This window comes from Clarias gariepinus, chromosome 6, assembly GCF_024256425.1.
Source record: "Clarias gariepinus isolate MV-2021 ecotype Netherlands chromosome 6, CGAR_prim_01v2, whole genome shotgun sequence".
In the NCBI taxonomy this organism is placed as follows: domain Eukaryota; kingdom Metazoa; phylum Chordata; class Actinopteri; order Siluriformes; family Clariidae; genus Clarias; species Clarias gariepinus.
Genome location: NC_071105.1, coordinates 33,271,633 through 33,290,220, shown reverse-complemented (window position 1 = coordinate 33,290,220; position 18,588 = coordinate 33,271,633). Strand labels below are relative to the sequence as shown.

The 18,588-nt window shown below is 39.0% G+C and overlaps 1 protein-coding gene across 2 annotated transcripts; it reads left to right on the top strand.

Annotated features, from left to right (window-relative positions):
* Nucleotides 1-1,915: 1,915 nt before the first annotated feature.
* LOC128527194 (zinc finger protein 300-like) lies at nt 1,916-10,900 on the top strand. 2 transcript variants are annotated; one of them, XM_053499553.1, is made up of 4 exons: nt 1,916-2,102; nt 6,634-6,819; nt 6,904-7,059; nt 9,437-10,900. In XM_053499553.1, exons 2-4 carry the CDS (start codon nt 6,657-6,659, stop codon nt 10,531-10,533), a joined length of 1,416 nt encoding a protein of 471 aa, XP_053355528.1. In that variant the 5' UTR covers nt 1,916-2,102; nt 6,634-6,656; the 3' UTR covers nt 10,534-10,900. The 2 variants fall into 2 exon arrangements, with proteins under 2 accessions (XP_053355528.1, XP_053355530.1); XM_053499555.1 differs by having other exon boundaries at nt 6,598-6,819.
* Nucleotides 10,901-18,588: the final 7,688 nt, after the last annotated feature.

Here is an 18,588-nt window from a genome sequence, read left to right as displayed (position 1 = left end):
TAATATTCTGCACATTATGTTCATATCTATTTGCAAATTTCTGACTACAGTTAATAACCTGTATATACGGCTCATCCATTGTAAATTTATAAGTATAGTTACCAGCAATCTGTATAATATCCTTCTGTAATAGTTACCCATAGCTTTTCCCTGCACATATCCCTCTTAAGTGTACTTAGACTTTATACCTTTATCCTGCACTTTCTGCTAATTGCACTTCTGGTTAGACCTAAACTGCATTTTGTTGCCTTGTACATGTGTAATGACAATAAAGTTGAATCTAATCTAATCTAATTTGTCTTTATCAGGCAATGTCAAAGTCAACGTTATTGTCAATTCTGCTACACGTACAGTGCATACATTTAGAGAATTGAAATTACATTTTTCTCAACCCTTGTTACAAATAACACTGAAAAAACTTAAATAAACCTAAAAAAAACTTAAATAACACTGAAGAACTTGGAGAACAACAGAGGTAAGATAATTGAGTTACTGTTTTGCAAAAAGGGACAGTTTACAACACAGAAGGCTTATATGGTGAAAAATGGAACAGTATAATAAGAATAGTGCAAGTGTGCTTAGTTTAGTTAAGTAAAGTGACATTTTAAAGAGCAATATAAAACAGTATAAAAAACGGTGAACAAAACAGTATAAACAAGAATGTTTTTAGTTTTTATGCAGTTTTAGTAAAACTACAGAAAACAACTGTCAGTTTAAAACATTCTGAATGACTAATTCTGTAACTTTTGTTGGTCTTGTTTAACCAATACAAAGTTAATAGTATTCCAAAAATATTAAAATAACATTAAAAATTTTATGAACAGCTTGTGGTACTATATTCTTTAAATAATTGTAATTTGATTTTGATTATGGGTTTAATACAGTTGAGGCTAGAAGGAATACAGCTTGAGCTCTATTGGGCATGCGCACATCAATCTATTGTTTTTTTTTTTTCTCTCACTGTACATCAATAAAAACTTTTTGTATTACAGAAAGGATTAGTTTTAGACGTGAAAAATTATCCAATAGGTATAACAATTCATTTCATTGTTAGTTTCCAGGTGTTATGCGCTAAAATGCCCCCCTGCCATAGATTGTCCCCCAAACATAATTGCTATCAAATATTATATTAGAACATAAATTCATAGGTTTATTATTATTATCAAATATGATATTAATATTATAATGAACCCTAGTTACGTGACAGCCGTCAAGACCATGAATACAAATTCTTGTATAATGTTTATTTTGTGGCACATTTATTTTTAAGGGCTTTGTCATGAATATGCAAATAAGCATTTATATATAATAAAAATAAATATTGTTTATGATGAAAGATTAGACTGAACTATTTTTATTATAAAATAAACAATCAAAAAGTAAACATGTTGTACAGTATATGAAAAAAAATCTATTTTTTCATATACAACATATTTATTTTCAGATTGCTTATTTTATTGTCTTTTGTAATTTGTAATTTGTAAACCATTAACCTATGAATTTATATTCTAATATAATATTTGATAGCGATTATGTAGGGGGGGCAATCCATGGCAGGGGGGCATTTTAGCGCATAACACCCTCGGTCAGAGCTATATAGCCCTTTTAGCCACGACCATGGCTCAAACGCGCAAGGAAGACGTCAGTAACCCGTGGCAACGCAGTAGAATGTTTAGAAAGGAACTAATGTTTACAGAAAACGAATGGAAATTTAATATGAAGGATTATGTTGGCTGCATTACTTAAACGCATTAGAAAGAACAATAGCGTTTAATATTAGCCTCGTATGATTCCGATAGAGGTCGTAACAGCCTTTAAACAGGCAACTTGTGCAACCAATCATGAAGAGCTTTCGGCACGCCCCCTACCTTTTGACACGCCCATTACTCCGAGCTGCAACTACCCCTGTTCTAAAAAGATTCGAAGATTAAACTCCTTTTGTCTCAAACAGCTGTGGCTGGAGTGGGTTAAAGTCGCTTTCCGAGGTGGGTGTGTTTTGTGGTTAAGCTTCATGGGCATGAAAACCTCAGAGACTCATTAGTGTCCACACCTGTGCTGTTTCAGAAAGCGGTTCGAGCGGAATTAAGAAGGAGGGACATAAGGTAAGTTTATAATTTTAAATGTATCTGTAAGTTCCCGATCCTCAGTCAGGCTTGTTGCGCATGCGCATACAAACAAGTTCTGGTAGAGAATACAGAAAAGTGGGGGATAAATAAAGAAGGAACACTGGAAATGCATTATTGAATCCACTACACTACATGAGCATTAATGGCTGCTTACATATAAATACACACTGATCAGGATCTGCTTGGCTTTAGTGGCTGTTAAAAGCATTTTGTTTAGGTTTTATTTATGAACTTTGTGTTAACCTGGCACGTGCAAGAGCTGGCAGTCAGGGGTCAAGTTATGCAGTTTGGTCGATAAATGGCGTTGACAAAAAAAAACGTCTAAAGTAGCCGAGGAAGAAATGTAACAGTAGTGATGGGAAGTTTGAATCATTTTAGTGACTCGGTTCATTGAATCTTATCATCAAAATGACCGATTTTTTTTTTTTTTTTGTTGAGTCATTTAGTTCATTTCGATTTTTTGATCGGAAATAAAATAAAATGTTGCATTTTCAATAAAAAAATGACCCCCAATACGTCTACATACACATTCAGGCTATAATTCCAGTATCTAAAATATTAAAATGCAGATAAGGACATATTATAGTAAACAGAATAAGTAGCTCACCTCTCATATCTTCTGGTCTGAGTCGTTCGTTCTTTTGAATCTATTACACTGCATTGCGTCTATGGGAGTCACGTGACAAACGAACGAACGACTCGGATTTGAAGAGTCATTAAAAAAAGAATTGCTCAATTCTGTTTCCTTCCTGTACATAACCTACTGAGATTTTGCGAAGATTTGCGCATGCGCGCCCAGTAGAAAATTCAATTCAATTTTATTTGTATAGCGCTTTTAGCAATTTTCATTGCCGCAAAGCAGCTTTACACAGTCAAAAGAATTATTTAAGTTTGTATGAAATGTGAATTTGTATGAATCAAAATGGTCAGATAGTCCCTGGTGAGCAAGCCGAGGGCGACAGTGGCAAGGAAAAACTCCCTGAGATGGTAATAGGAAGAAACCTTGAGAGGAACCAGACTCAACAGGGAACCCATCCTCATTTGGGTGAAACAGAGAGCAGTAAATGATCTGCATTCATACTGTGTGTTAGTTGGCAGGCAGGTCAGCATAACAGTTGATGTTAATTGATGTTAATATGGAGTCCAGGTAGTTATTGAAGACCTAGGTAGACTTGTATGAAGTTCCAGTCCTGAACTATCGAACTGTCAAGTCCCCAGAGAAACAGTTGCCAACACCAGTCGAGGCCAGAACCATTTTCTAGGTAGAGAGAACCATGCCCAGGCACCAGACGCATCCCAAAGAGACACACGGGGCATCCATGTGACGAGATCTTCAGCCAGAATTGGGGCATCAGGATGGGCCAGACAGGTCCGGAGGGCAGAGGGAGTCTGGATCACTGGCAGCTCAGGAACGACATGTGTAGCTCGACAGAGAGAGAGAAAGAGTGAAAGGCGGAGACAGGGGGAGAGGGGAAGGAGAATGAGGGGTAGAAAGAGAAGAAGAGGAGAGATGGCAGTTAGGTATGTTCACAGTCACACAATGTATAATGTGAATGTATATTAACTGTAGAGTGCAAGCAGAGACTCCGGCAGCACTAATTATGACAGCACAACTAAAAGGGAGAGCAAGAAGGAAACACAAACATGAGGGCTCCCTGAGATGTAAAGCAACCAATCACCTCACCGTCAGCAAACCTGAGTGATTAATGAGAGTGAGGAAGACAGCATCCAAACATACCAGTTCACCATAATACTCTACGTCCATGAGTCCCCCAGATCTGCTTCTTTACCTAATGCAATTCTATTTATAGAAATGCTTGGCTAAATAAATAGGTTTTAAGCCTGGACTTAAACACTGAGACTGTGTCTGAGTCCCGAACACTATTTAAAAGACTATTCTATAATTTTGAAACTTTGTAAGAAAAAGCTCTGCCCCCAGCTGTATTTTTCATAATACGTGGTACTGACAGGCAGCCTGCATCCTTTGATCGAAGTAGGCGTGACGGTTCGTTAGACACTAGCAGTTCGCTCAGGTACTACGGCGCGAGACCATTTAATGCTTTATATGTCAAGAGTAGTATTTTATATGCGAAATTTCACAGAGAGCCAATGCAATGAAGATAAGATAGGGGTGATGTGCTCCTATCTTCTAGTTCTAGTGAGGACTCTCGCTGTTGCATTCTGGACTAGCTGAAGCTTATTTATGCACCTAGCTGAACAACCAGACAGTAAGGCGTTACAATAGTCCAACCTAGAGGTGATAAAAGCATGAACTAGTTTTTCTGCATCGTTTAGCTACAATATATTTCTTATCTTGGCAATATTTCTAAGGTGAAAGAATGCTATTCAGGTAATATTATCTACATGAGCTTCAAATAAAAGGCTGGAATCTATAATCACACCAAGGTTTTTTACTGTTGCACTTGATGGAACAGAAAGGCCATCTAAAAAAGTGGACCTTTTTTCTCAGTATTTTGTATTTGAGTATTTACTCATTTTGTGTTTTATTTTGAGGTTTAAATACTGCATTTTAGTGACATGTGCTGGATTAGCTTGTCTGTTTTGATGCACCAAAAATATTTACTACAATGTTGTCAAATTGCTTATCAAGATCACGTGCGACTTTTTTCACTTCAAAAGCACACCCACACCAACACCCACACACACAGAATTCAAAAGTTTAAAAACCACACTAACAACAGAATACATTTAAGGAATTTTTACTGGAATATTATTAAACTACAAATTCAACTTCTCTCATAAACATGCTCTCTCATTTCTTTGTCTTTGCCTCTTCACTTTATTGAACTTGTATAAAATATATTTAGTATTTAACGAATTGTTATTTATATAGTCTATTAATTAGGCAAAATATAATAAAATATGTTAAATTCAACCTTTAAAATCCCAGTCATATAGCACAATTCAATTTTTATAAGCATGTCGAGCATTTACAGTAGGCTATCATTTACATTCAGAAGTAAAGAGATTGAAATGAGGAATATAAACAAATATAAAAATATTACCAATAATTATCTAATAATAATAATATACAAATATTACGGGGGAAAGACGATCAGTTAATGTACTTACAAGACTGTGGGATAGATAAAAATTATTTTTTGTGGGCTTATTTCATTTTATGTTTTATGTAACAATTAATAATGGTAAACTTCATTCGAATGCTGTCTACACCGCTTATAGACACTAGACAGCATCGCCTATGGTTAATAGAATAATTTAATAAATTTACTAATTTAATATAATAATTTATTAATTTAAAATAAAATGTTAATAAATCCTAATATTATGCATGGTCAAGCAGGTTTGTTTACGCATTGAACTCGTCGTTCTTTCTTTTCTTTTCTTTTTTTTTTGATAGATTAACATTATTTAACATAATAAATTCACAGATCCATCAGATAGGCTACTGTCTGTTAATGTTTATTTAAGATGTTACATATGGTCATAGCCATTCAGACTGCTCAAGAAAAGGCACAAGAGAACTATTCTGTGTGTGATGTGGGGTTGACGATTAGCTACCACTTAACTAGCGTTAGCAATTTGATCTTGAGGTAGTAACAGACTTTGGCAGTCTTTTTGAACATATGTTCAATATTCTGCGATAACGACGCTGCTGCCTGCTTTCTCTTCCGTCTTTCCTGCTCTTTTCGACCCATATTATACACCGCTGGATGCCGCCGCACACATTTAAAAAACGTCAGTTGCTGCGCAGGTTTTTTTTTTTTTGTAAATTGTTTTGTAATAAAGTGTTATTTTAAATAATGCCCAACAATTTTAATCTGTCTAAAAAAAAAATAAATAAATAATAATAATAATAACAAAAAATTCTGGAACTTTGGCAGTGGGGGGTGGGTCGTTCGAACCACCCGAACCCCCCCCGGCTACGGGCCTGTCCTATGACTAGAACTTCTGTCTTATCCGGATTGAGCAGAAGGAAGTTAATTAGCATCCAATTTCTTATGTCCTGCACACATTGCTCAACTTTAGTAAGATGTTTTTTCTCATCAGGTTTTGCTGAGACATAACTGTGTGTCGTCAGCATAACAATGAAAACTAATACCATGCCTACGGATTATGTTGGAGGAAGCATGTAAAGGGAAAAAAGCAGTGGACCTAAAACTAAACCCTGCGGAACGCCAAACTCCACTAGAGAACATGCAGAATAATCACCATTTAAGTCTACATACTGATAACGATCGGTCTAATAGGATCTGAGCCAGGAGAGGGCTGTACCCTTAATTCCTACTACATTTTCTAATCTGTGAAGAAGAATAGCGTGATCAATTGTGTCAAAAGCTGCACTGAGGTCGAGTAATACAAGCATAGTTACACAACCCTGATCAGAGGCCAATAGGAGGTCATTTGCTACTTTAACGAGTGCTGTCTCTGTGCTGTGATGAGGCCTAAATCCTGACTGATACAGTTTATGTATGCCATTTCTATGTAGATATATGCATAGCTGCTCCGCTACCATCTTTTCCAGAATCTGCACAGAAAATAACAGAAATGCACCAACAGCCCAGTCTTATCTCGGAGGCTGTGTGGAGTAATGGTGAAGGTCAGCTCACAGAGCACAGTCTGTTAAAGACATGTACAGTTAAACTGGTGGACATCAGGGAAATACATGGACTGGATGGAAAAATAGGGAAAGGAAATTTTAATTTCAGAGGTAATTATGAATAAAAAGATCTGTATCTGTTTTTCTTTTTAAAATGCTTTGAATATTTTGAATATTGTGTTTTTTTTGTTCCAGGTAAATCCAGTTTTAATGGAGACCAGCAAACACTGCAAGCTCAGGTGAAGTTTTGCTCTGTGAGACTGGTGGACTGTGGAAAAACACAAAACAGAAAAGCAGCAGCTGAGAGTGATCCAGAGGACGAGGACAACAGCAGTGATTTTATTCCCTCCAGTGAGTGTTATAGTTGTGTTGCGGATGTGAATGCAAAATGTTTTACAATTTGAGAAATTTGGGGATGTGTTATAAGTGAAGGTAGATGTAGCAGTTTGGGTCATTTATGAACGTGTCACCCTGGTCTCCATCAATAATTTTAGGAGCTTAAACTGATCCACAGTAAACCCGACTTAAGAAGGAGCTCCGTTACGGGAGTGCGTTCATAAGTCGGATTGTTTGTAAGTCTAACAAAGTGAGTCTTGTACACCTTTACTATGTTAAGCATTAAAAAACGAACATGCAGGAATCCCAGTGGATCAGCATACCCTGTTTAAAGGGGAATACGTTGGGGTGGGAACAACACTGCATGGTACATACTGTGCGCTTAAACAGACTCCAGTTGTCTCAAAGTGAGTTTCGGACTGTAAACTCTGTCTCGTTGAGAATATTCTTTAATTAGGATTATTCACCATCTGGACAGCTTTATAGGACGGCCATTTTCTATCATTGTGCTCCCAGACTGATACATTAAAACCGGTGAGGCCGACTAATTTCTCTCGCACCCCCATACGCACACGCATACAGTACAAAACGATAATGATAAGTATCGCGATAGACACGTGATCGATATCAATAAAAAATGTGTTCGATAAAACTTTCGATAATTTTTATTCTTTGTCGGAAGAAAACAGAGGTCGCGAAGTTAATTTTTTCCGCGTTTTGATTTACCGTCCACGCTACAAGGGCTAACTGCTAGTCTTCTGGTCCGCTTCCGGTTGCCCGTGACAGTTGCATTAACAAAGGCACTCGCTCTCTGGTAACCTAGCAACGTAGGGAATGATGCACTAATGTCAATCATGTAACAGTATCACATTTGGTTGCCCCATGTCGTTGTCTCATGCTGGTCTGCTGGATTCCTCTTCAAAAGCAGAAAATGCACTTATTTTATTACACTTTATTAAGCATTTCTTACATTTTCTTTCATTTTGCACCGTAAATGTTAAGAGATAATTGTTAAGTGTTTATTGTGACTTTAGACTTATGTTTACATTTTAATTATTTGAGTTTTCCATGGTTTTTGACATTTCTGTCTTAATAACTGATCAGAGGAAGGTTAAGTTTAAAATAAAAATGTTTAAATGTAATATATTTTTCTCCTGGTCCTAATTTTAAATGGGTCATAAAAATATCAATAATTATCGATATCGACCGATATGAAACACTGATATCGTGATACAGTTTTCAGCCATATCGCCCAGCCCTAACATAGAGTATACCGGACTTTGGACATTTTATGAATTCACTTACACACTAAAGATATTGTATATAATTGTAAATGTGGTATCTGGTGCACTGCAGTGGCTATTGTTTTTGTACAATACACATGAGCTACTTCTCTGATTTGTTTGCATTTACGAATGTTTGTAAATCCGCAGTCCGTTTGTATCTGTGGAAATTTATAACTTAAATGTTCATAAGTCAGAGACTTGCTGTATATGTACCGATTCAACCGTGTAGCATATTTTATTTGCCTTATCACATTTTAATGCAAGTAATTTTTACCAGTCCTTGCACACTGAGTCGTGAGAACTTCCATAAAGCAATATAGTCATAGCCCCAGATTTATAAGTGTTTAGACAGTAACAGAATACTTGTATTATTGCCTAAGTACACCCCAAAATGGTTTCGAATTAAAACTTTATTTTATTTATTTTTTTTAATTACTGATTTAAGGCTGCATTAAAGTAATGTTGCATTAAGGTGTTTAGGGATTGCAGAAAATTTTTCGGCAAATTAACAATCAAAAATTTTGTGATTTACTTGGTGTTAAATATGTACAATAACCTGTCAACAATTGTGTTGTAAATGTGCCTAAAGTCTAAAACCAATGGATATTGCAGATTCAAAGGTTTTCAACTTTAAGATGCTTTTTCAGCATTTCTTATTTGTGGGTTTTTTCAGTCTCCAGTTTTTGTTTTCAGCTCATCAAAAGCATGCTTCAGTGATTTGAGGTCAGGTAACCTTCAGTTTTTTTGTGTCGGGTTCCTTTTGCAGTATGCTTTGGGTCATTATCTGAAAAGTAAAATAAAGTGTTGTCAGTTTTTAAGCAGAAAGTACAGCTATATCAACAGTCATATTATTAATAAACACCAGTGACCCAGGTCTGTAAGGAGCCATACATGCCCATACCACAACACTGCTCCCACCATGATTGTGTGGTGTTTTGTTTCCTTTGTGCACCTTTTCTTTCCTTTTTTAGGAAAAGAGGATTGGGCAGGATTAGACCTTTCCTTCTGTTCTTGGGTGTTACCATTAGATTGCATCTTCGGTCATTTGTGAATCATTGCTTGGATACTAAGAATATTTAAGTTGGTTTTCTTTTCTTTAATTTCAGGCATGTCCAGCACATCGTCACCTGATGAGTGGAATCAATTTCCTTGTCAGGGACAAACTGTCAAAAGAAAAGGCCATAGTGAGACTGAGTTTGTGAAGGGCTCCTTAGCATTACACCATTCAGGCAAGAAGTCCTTATGTAATTCAGCAGATGTGAGAAAATGTAAGAGTGCGCAAAAAAAAGGGAAACCTTGTCATTGCACACAGTGTGGAAAACTGTTTTCAAACAGATCAGCCCTGAAAAATCACCAGAGTGTGCATACTAGAAAGAAGCCTTACCAGTGCACAGAGTGTAGTAAAACCTTTTCACAAAGCAATAACCTACGGAGACACCAGATGGTGCACAGCAAAGTAAAGCTTTATGGAAGCTCTCAGCCCGATGAGACGCAGGTGTCGAGTACTCAAATGCATGAGTGTTTACGTACTGGTGAGGAATCTTTAAGTTGCAAAGAATGTGGAAAACAGTTCTCAAGCTCATTAGGTTTGGAGAGGCATAAGTATGCACATACTCAAAAAAAGAACGAGTGCTTGGAGTGTGGTCAGCAGTTTCGACATTCTACGTCTCTTAAAATTCACCAGAGAATACACACTGGGGAAAAACCCTTCAAATGCTCTCAGTGTGATAAGACATTTACTAATTTCTCCAGTCTTATTCTACACAGACGGCTACACACTGGAGAGAAGCCTTACCACTGTGACCTGTGTGGAAAAGACTTTTCTCAATCAACACATCTGCGAACCCACCAGAGAGTGCACACCGGAGAAAAGCCTTATAGCTGCTCGTATTGTGGCAAGTCTTTTACTCAGCCATCACATCTTAGAGGTCATAAGATGGTGCACACTGGACAGAAGCCTCACTGCTGCTCCATTTGTGGCAAGGGATTCAGAATACCTTTCCTACTTAAGGAGCACCAGAGGATACACACCGGGGAAAAGCCGTACCGCTGCTCTGTGTGCGGATTCGGTTTCACTCAGTCTCATAGCCTTAAAGCCCATCTGAGGATACACACTGGGGTGAAACCTTACCAGTGCTCTAAATGTGATAAACAGTTCATACAACTTGGCGACCTTAAATACCATGAATATTCACACAACTGAGGTGAACTTTACATTTAGTCTTACCTTTAAGTTTGAAATGAACTGGGCTGTTAAAGGTCTTACCAGTTATGTATGGCAATGCTTTGTGTTCTGGTAAGTTTTTTATAATGCTATGCAAAATTATTTTATCAACACAATTTTAGTTTTTTTCTTTATTTGTTTTTCACTTTTAGTAGTGGTTTCAATTGTGATTTTTTTTTGATAGCTTTAAATGTCACTAAAGATGGTATGGTTGAATGTATATGTCCTAAAGAGCATTTAATTGGCTGGACACAGGGCCAGAATATTATGAATTGTTTTTTTGTTTTTGTTTTTAATTCTATTAACAAAATCTATACTGGATAATAAATTTTAACAGTTTAACAGTTCTGTAATCATCAACGAATATCATCGAATTGTTGATCCATTTCACTAATTCAATGAAAAAAATTTAACTCTTTAACATTACTCAAAGACATTTTGAGTGTTTATTTCTTTTAATTTTGATGGTTAGGGCTTACAGCAAATGAAAACCCAAAATTCAGTACCTCAGAAAAGTAGAATACTGTAAAAGTTCAATATTGGCGACTCAAGATGTTGCACTCTCTTCAGTTAATTAACTCAAACGCCCGCAAAGATTTCCTGAGCCCTTAAATGGTCTCTGTCTGGTTCATTAGGCTGGCTGTTCACAGATACTGTATTCAATGTGGCAGAAAAAGGTGCACCATCAACAGTGATAACCGCAGCCTCGAGAGGATTGTGAAATGAAGCCCATTCAAGAATTTGGGGAAGATTCACAAGGAGTGGGCTGCAGCTGGTAAAGAGCCACCATGCACAAATGCATTCAGGACAGATGTCAAGACACTCTTGGACCAGAGACAACGTCAGAGGCGTCTTACTTGGGCTTCGGACAAAAAGGACTGGAATGTTGTTTTGTTCAATTTACTTTCAGATAAAAGTACATTTTGGGTTTCATTTGGAAATCAAGATCCCAGAGTCTGGAGGAAGAGAGGAGAGGTACAGAATCCAAGTTGCTTGATGACCAGTATAAAGTTTGCACAGTGATGGTTTGTGGAGCCACGTCATCTGCTGGTGTTGGTCCATGTGTGACAAAGTAAAAAAAAATAAACTTTTAATAATCACCTGTAAATAGCCATAAGAAGTGCTGGAAAAGCACAGAGTATAATCTCGGCCGCGATCACATGACTGCTGCCTAATTAGAAGATCGGGTCGATCTGGTCCAAGCTCTTTTAACTGTTTTTCTGTCTTCATCCGATCGCCTCGCGAAAGGGTATTTTAGCAAAGAAATTACAGAATTTTCTCTCACATTTAGCCGGCTTCCACGTCGATCACTATTCAATACATTTACTAACAATCTGATGACCGTTAATAAGACTCGTTGAGAATAGACCAATCACATGAGCCCAAATATTTAAAAACAACATTGATTTGCTAAGAACAAAAGTTGGAGGGTTCGGGTTGCACAGTGCTGCACCCCAAAGATGATTTGAAAAAAATCCACGTAGAGCTCAGCCTCAAATCACGTGCTTTTCAAAAATGTACATGCCTACATATACACTCGTTTGCAAAATTGCAAAAACACATATGAAAGTAATACAGTTTAGATTGTCTTTTTTTTAAACTGTAAATAAATTATATTAAGAAATACATGGGACTAAATGACTATTTCATTATTAAAATAAATAAATATTATGTTAAATAATTACATGTTAAAGTAGCATTCTTCTCTGCCTAACTTTAAGGGGGCGGCGCTCCAGCGCACCTTATTTACCGGCCGCCACTGGTCACATCCCATGTGCATAAAAGTCAGTTAAGCAAGGAGAAGTATGTCCCCGACACCCATTGTCCTTGGGTCTTAAAGCATACGGCTTATTTAATTGCAGTGACTGTGGAACTGGGCTTTGGTTTGACGGGGAGATAAAATAGTCAGATGGTCAATGACCGCCTGGTCTGGGTACTGGAATCCGAACATCACATAAATAATGCCCAATGTGGATTAAGGAAAAGACAAAGCGCTACAAAACACCTGGTGTGTCTTGAAAGCTATATTCGTGATGCCTTAATTAGGAAATGACCTATTTTTATTCAAAGTTTCTTATCTGATAGAGATTTTAGAGTCAAAGTAGCAAACACAATATCAAAACTATTTTTTATTCCACACATTAAACTTTATAAAAAGAAATGTTTCAAAGATTCAACTTTGAAAAAGACGGTTCAACTTTGATAAATATATATAGAACTTTATTTCGATCAAAACTGGATTATGGAAGTATAATTTATGGTTCAGCCAGGAAATCATATATACGCCTTCTAGACACTGTACGTCACCAAGGCATACGACTGGCATTAGGAGCCTACAGAACATCACCAATCTAAAGTCTGTATGTCGAAGCTAATGAACTCTCCTTGAAAAACACGATTAGAATTGGCACTACAATATACAATCAAGCTGATAACAATTAAGGACAATCTGGCACATCTAGCAGTCTTCTCGCCATGAATAAACCATAGAAGCTGGCAGGGCGTTAAAAAAAGAAAGAAAGTAAGAAAAGAAAGCATCAGACGTCAGATACTCCCTTCCATCTAGATATATCAGTTGTTTCGGTTTCAATTACTTAAAAGGTCGGGTTGTCAGCTCACCGCTGTGGGAGATAATTCTTCCACCTGTTGATGTTGCTGTTAGTTTAAAATATCAATCAGTTAACAAGTGATTTACAAAGAGAATTAAAGAAGAATTAAAGAAGATTATGCCACGCAGAGCTGGATGAAGTAAGTCAGGCTTTTATTGCAGCAATAAGAACCCAGGTGATCCGGACTAGCAATGCTTTGGATCAGATCTTTCACAGTCAAAATCACGCTCCTTTTATATAGTTTCTGAGAGGGGGGATCTCCAGTCTCCTCCCCTGTACCTTCACCTCGTTTGACCGAATCAAAATTTTTATTCCATTATAATCCAGTTTTTATCAATTAAGTTTTCCATTATAAATACACCTCGTTATTTTTGACTCCTCCCACGCTTATTAATTTCCCATTATATTCGTTTTTTTTAATATATATATATATTTTTTTATCTTTACACTTTTCGTATCTTTTTTATAAAAAATATAGGGTGGCGCTTGTTTTCAAGGCTTTTTCCTTGTTTTTCTTTGGTTTGTTCTTCATTTCTCAAGAGGCCAGCCATGGGTAAGCATCTCCTTTGCACTATTTTACTTATTTGCCTTTTCCCATTTCAATGTTTCTTATGTTTAGCTAACCGCGATTTCTCCATTGATGACTTTATCCCTTTGGATGACTCGGACAGCCAGGGCAGTCCAGATCGTGTTCCTTCTGAGGATTACAACCCGACTGAACCCGTTATGGATCAGGCCTCCGTGAGTCCTGTCCGAGCTGATTCTGAGTTGTCTGGATCTCTGATGCATTATCTACGGGACAAAGGGTTTACCTATGTTAAGAAAGGTGATTCCAAACCTGGTCTTTCTAAAAGACGGCGTTTTGGAGTCCTCATTGTTCTTTTCAGCCAGTGAGGCCAGAGTCTAGTACTCCAGCTCCATCTGTCAGAAAGCCTAGATGGTATGTAAGTATTGGTACCCAAACTGATTTTAAAGTGTCTGTTAGTACACAGACTAACGAGACAGCTACTGTTGGTACTCAAACAGATTTTTCTCAAGCACCTGTTCCTTTGTTAAATCGTGGCATTTCTGCTTTTATTCCTCTCACTAACCTTCCTCTTGGTGTTGTTTTAGCTCAAAGAAGGTTGGATATGTAACTTTATTTCGGTTGATGCTTCACCCTGGCCCCTTATGTTTTTGTATTTTACGTTGGGCTTTTATACTCTGTATTTTTATATTATTACCATGTAGATACACACTTTTATTCTGTATCTACTCTTATTAAACTATGTTATTCATAAGACTGGCTCTGTGTCGCTGATTTTTTCTGTTCCTTGTTTGCTCGTACCAGCCTGCGCCCATGGCGCTTTGCACATATGCTTTAGGGAAACTCCTGATCCTTTTAAGTTTGGTTTCGAGGGTGTAATTTATTACATAGGTTTCTGTGCACCTCGCTAGCTTCTCTCATTATCTGGTTTCTTTTATGGCCTGGTCTTGCGTTTTTTCTATGTTCCTCTCATTACCTTAGTTTCTGTTTATCTGCATGGGCAGTTTTCAGGTATTTCCCAAGCACCTGGTACCGCTGTTTCTGACTTGCTCCTGTCCCTTTTTTTCTGCTATAACGGTATACTTACAGGCCTTTTAATATTTCTGCCTGCATAAATATATGTTAATTAAAACATGCTTACATGAATATAAGTTGATTAAAACATGCATACATATTTGATTAAAATATGCTTAGCCAACCCTATCACACATACACACAAAACATATTTTAACTCCTCCCAATAGTGTTAGACTGATGGTATTTAGTTAGTAAATAATAATAATAACCAGTTTAAGTATCTATCCAGTGACAGAAACTTCAAAGTTGTTCTGGATGAGAGCATCTGACGCCTCAATGTAGTTGTACATGAAGTCTGGTCTGTGTAGTCCAATAGAAGATCTAATGTCACTCAAACTGAAGAAAAGGTTAATGCAGATTCCAGTAGAAAGCAGTCAGAACAACACAGAAGTCATTAAGATGGAAGAAAGATGGAAGAAGGAACACTGGAAATGCACTATTGAAACCACTACACTACATGAGCATTAATGGCTGCTTACATATAAATACACACTGATCAGGATCGGCTTGGCTTTAGTGGCTGTTAAAAGCATTTTATTTAGGTTTTATTCATGAACTTGGCAGTTTTATCTTGACATAAAGTATCTTTGATTCAACCTGGCACATGCAAGAGCTGGCAGTCAGAGGAGGAAATGAAGACAAAAGACGTGAGTTATGTAGTTTTTAAAACCCAGCCTAAACCTCTCGGCTTAAAGGCAATCCATAAAGTACATCACAGGAGAGAAGGTCGCCATGGGCTTCTGCCTTACATGCACTATAGAGATCTAAAAGTCCAAATGTTTTCTTTAAAAATGCCTTTTTATTGTTTTTGTCTCAAAACAGCAGCCTTGGATTGCCATGATTATTTCAAGAGCCAATGATAATGGCAGAAATGCACCAACAGCCCAGTCTTATCTCGGAGGCTGTGTGGAGTAATGGTGAAGGTCAGCTCACAGAGCACAGTCTGTTAAAGACATGTACAGTTAAACTGGTGGACTTCAGGGAAATACATGGACTGGATGGAGAAATAGGGAAAGGAAATTTTAATTCCAGAGGTAAAGAATAAAAAGATCCTCACCATGAGTAATCTGTATCTGTTTTTTTGCAATGCTTTGAATCTTTTGAATATGTTTTATATGTGTGTGTAAGTTACAGGTAAATCCAGTTTTAATAGAGACCAGCAAACACTGCAAGCTCAGGTGAAGTTTTTACTCTGTGAGACTGGTGGACTGCGGAAAAACACAAAACAGAAAAGTAGCAGCTGAGAGTGACTTAGAGGACGAGGACAACAGCAGTGATTTTATTCCCTCCAGTGAGTGTTATAGTTGCTTTGCGGATGTGAATGCAATTGCGGATTGTTCTTAATTCCGACAAAGTGAGTCTTGTACACCTTTGACACGAATATACAATGTAAATACAGTGGATCCTCGAATTATGAGCATAATTCGTTCTGGAAGCGGGCTCGTATTCCAAAACACTTGTAAACCAATTTTCCATAAGAAGTAAAGGGAAACCAAATTATTACTTCTACAGCCCCAAAAAATTAATACATAAAAATAATTAATACAGTGTTTATGTACTGGTGAGGAATCTTTACGTTGCAAAGAATGTGGAAAACAGTTCTCAAGCTCATTAGGTTTGGAGAAGCATAAGTATGCACATACTCAAAAGAAGAACGAGTGCTTGGAGTGTGGTCAGCAGTTCCGACATTCTTTTTCTCTTAAAATTAACCAGCGAATACACACTGGGGAAAAACCATTCATGCTCTCAATGTGATAAGACACTGTGACCTGTGTGGAAAAGACTTTCTCAATCAACACATCTGCAAACTCAGCCTCCACCGGTGTTCACCAGAGAGTGACATCACATCTTAGAGATCATAAGATGTTGCACGCTGGACAGAAACCTCACTGCTGCGCCACCTGTGGCAAAGGATTCAGAATACATTCCCATCTTAAGGGGCACCAGAGGATACACACCGGGGAAAAGTCCCTCTGTGTGCGGATTGGGTTTCACTCAGTCTCATAGCCTTAAAACCCATCTTAGGGTGCACACTGGGGTAAAACCTTACCAGTGCTCTAAATGTGATAAACAGTTCATACAACTTGGTGACCTTAAATACCATGAATATTCACACAACTAAGGTCAACTTTACATTTGGTCTTACCTTTAAGATTGTAATGAACTAGGCTATTAATGAAGGTATTGTCATGAACTAACCCGGAGTGAACAGAAGACGTAGCGATTAGCGGTTAGCCCTTTGTAGCGTGGATGGTAAACCCAAACGTGGAAGCTAGCGAGTAGGCAGGATAACCACGCAAATTAGTCTCGGAAGAAAAGCAAGGGAAGAACACAAATTCAACCCGCGCCCTATAAACACACACTCGAATCAGAAAGTAAACCCAAGAAAGTGAGTACTCACGAAATGGCAGACGGATGATCTGAACCGACATGGGTGAAACTCAATGACTGAGCAATGTGAAGCGCCATCTTGTCTCCTTTTATGCTTCCTGTTTCGCGACCGTACTACTTCCGGGTCCTAGTGCCGGTCGCAGAGCGGGTGTGTGTGACAGTACCCCCCCGTCCAGGACTGACTCCTGACGGTCCTGGGGTGGAGGATACCCGACGACGGTAGTCCCTGATGAGCTCAGGGTCAAGGATAAACCGGGCCGGAATCCCGATCCAACGTACAGTGTAGGCAGGGCCACCGTCAATGATTCGGGGAGGAGGAGCAGGGGGGCAGGGTGAAGGGTTTCAGCTGAGAGGTGTGGAATACCGGATGGATTCGGAGCGCCGCAGGCAGCTGGAGCCAGTAGGTGACAGGATTAATCCGGAGGGTGATGCGATAGGGGCCGATGAATCTGGGTGAAAGTTTCCTAGTCTCTGTATGGAGGTGAAGATTTTTAGTTGACAACCATACCTTGTCACCTACATTGTACAGTCGTCCCGGAGGGTGTCGACGGCGATGTTGAATGGCGTAGCGGGTGTTGGCCTGTTGGATCGTGTGGTTGGCTTGTCGCCAACTGGACCAACTGTTGGGCTGACGGTACGTCAACCTCCGGTTCCTGGTGTTCGAACATGGGAGGTTGGAAACCGTGGCATACTTCAAATGGGCTTAGGTTAGTGGCTGATGAGGTGTGGAGGTTAAGCGATAGTTCTGCCCAGATGAGGTAGCGGGCCCAGGAGCGCTGGCGATCGGCGATGAAACATCTCAGGTAGCGCTCCAGTTGTTGATTGGTCCGCTCCGTCTGACCGTTAGTCTGGGGGTGGTACCCAGAGGATAGACTACAGGTAGAATCGATCAGACGGCAGAAGGCCCTTCAGAACCGGGCAGTGAACTGGGGCCCCCTGTCCGAGATGATGTCTTTCGGGAACCCATGCAAGCGGACTACGTGTTCTAATATCAGCTCGGCTGTTCTTTTGGCTGACGGGAGTCTGGCGAGAGCCACCAGGTGCACGGCCTTGGAGAACCGATCAACGATGGTCAGGATGGTGTTCTTTCCCTCAGGGACCGGCAGGCCCCTGATGAAGTCGACGGCTATGTGTGTCCAGGGCCGGTGCGGGACGGGTAGTGGTTGGAGTTCCCCTGGCGTTGGCTGGTTGTTGTCCTTGGCCCTGGCACACACAGGGCATGCCTGGACGAACTCGTCGACGTCCTTCTTCATTGATGGCCACCAGAAGGCGCGCTGAATAAATTGGAGGGTGCGATGAGTGCCCGGGTGTCCGGAGAGTGGAGATGAGTGCCCCCACTGAAGAACCTCAACTCGCATGGAGGGTGGCACGTAGAGTCGTCCAGGTGGCACACCTGCCGGTTCGGTCTCTTCCGCCTGCGCCTGGCGAACT

Bases quoted from the DNA above. Each gene is read 5' to 3' on its own strand.
- LOC128527194 (XM_053499553.1), top strand. From the start codon at position 6,657: ATGCACCAACAGCCCAGTCTTATCTCGGAGGCTGTGTGGAGTAATGGT. The intron at 6,820-6,903 runs GTAATTATGAAT...TTTTTGTTCCAG, and splicing joins AGGAAATTTTAATTTCAGAG to GTAAATCCAGTTTTAATGGA. The intron at 7,060-9,436 runs GTGAGTGTTATA...CTTTAATTTCAG, and splicing joins CAGTGATTTTATTCCCTCCA to GCATGTCCAGCACATCGTCA.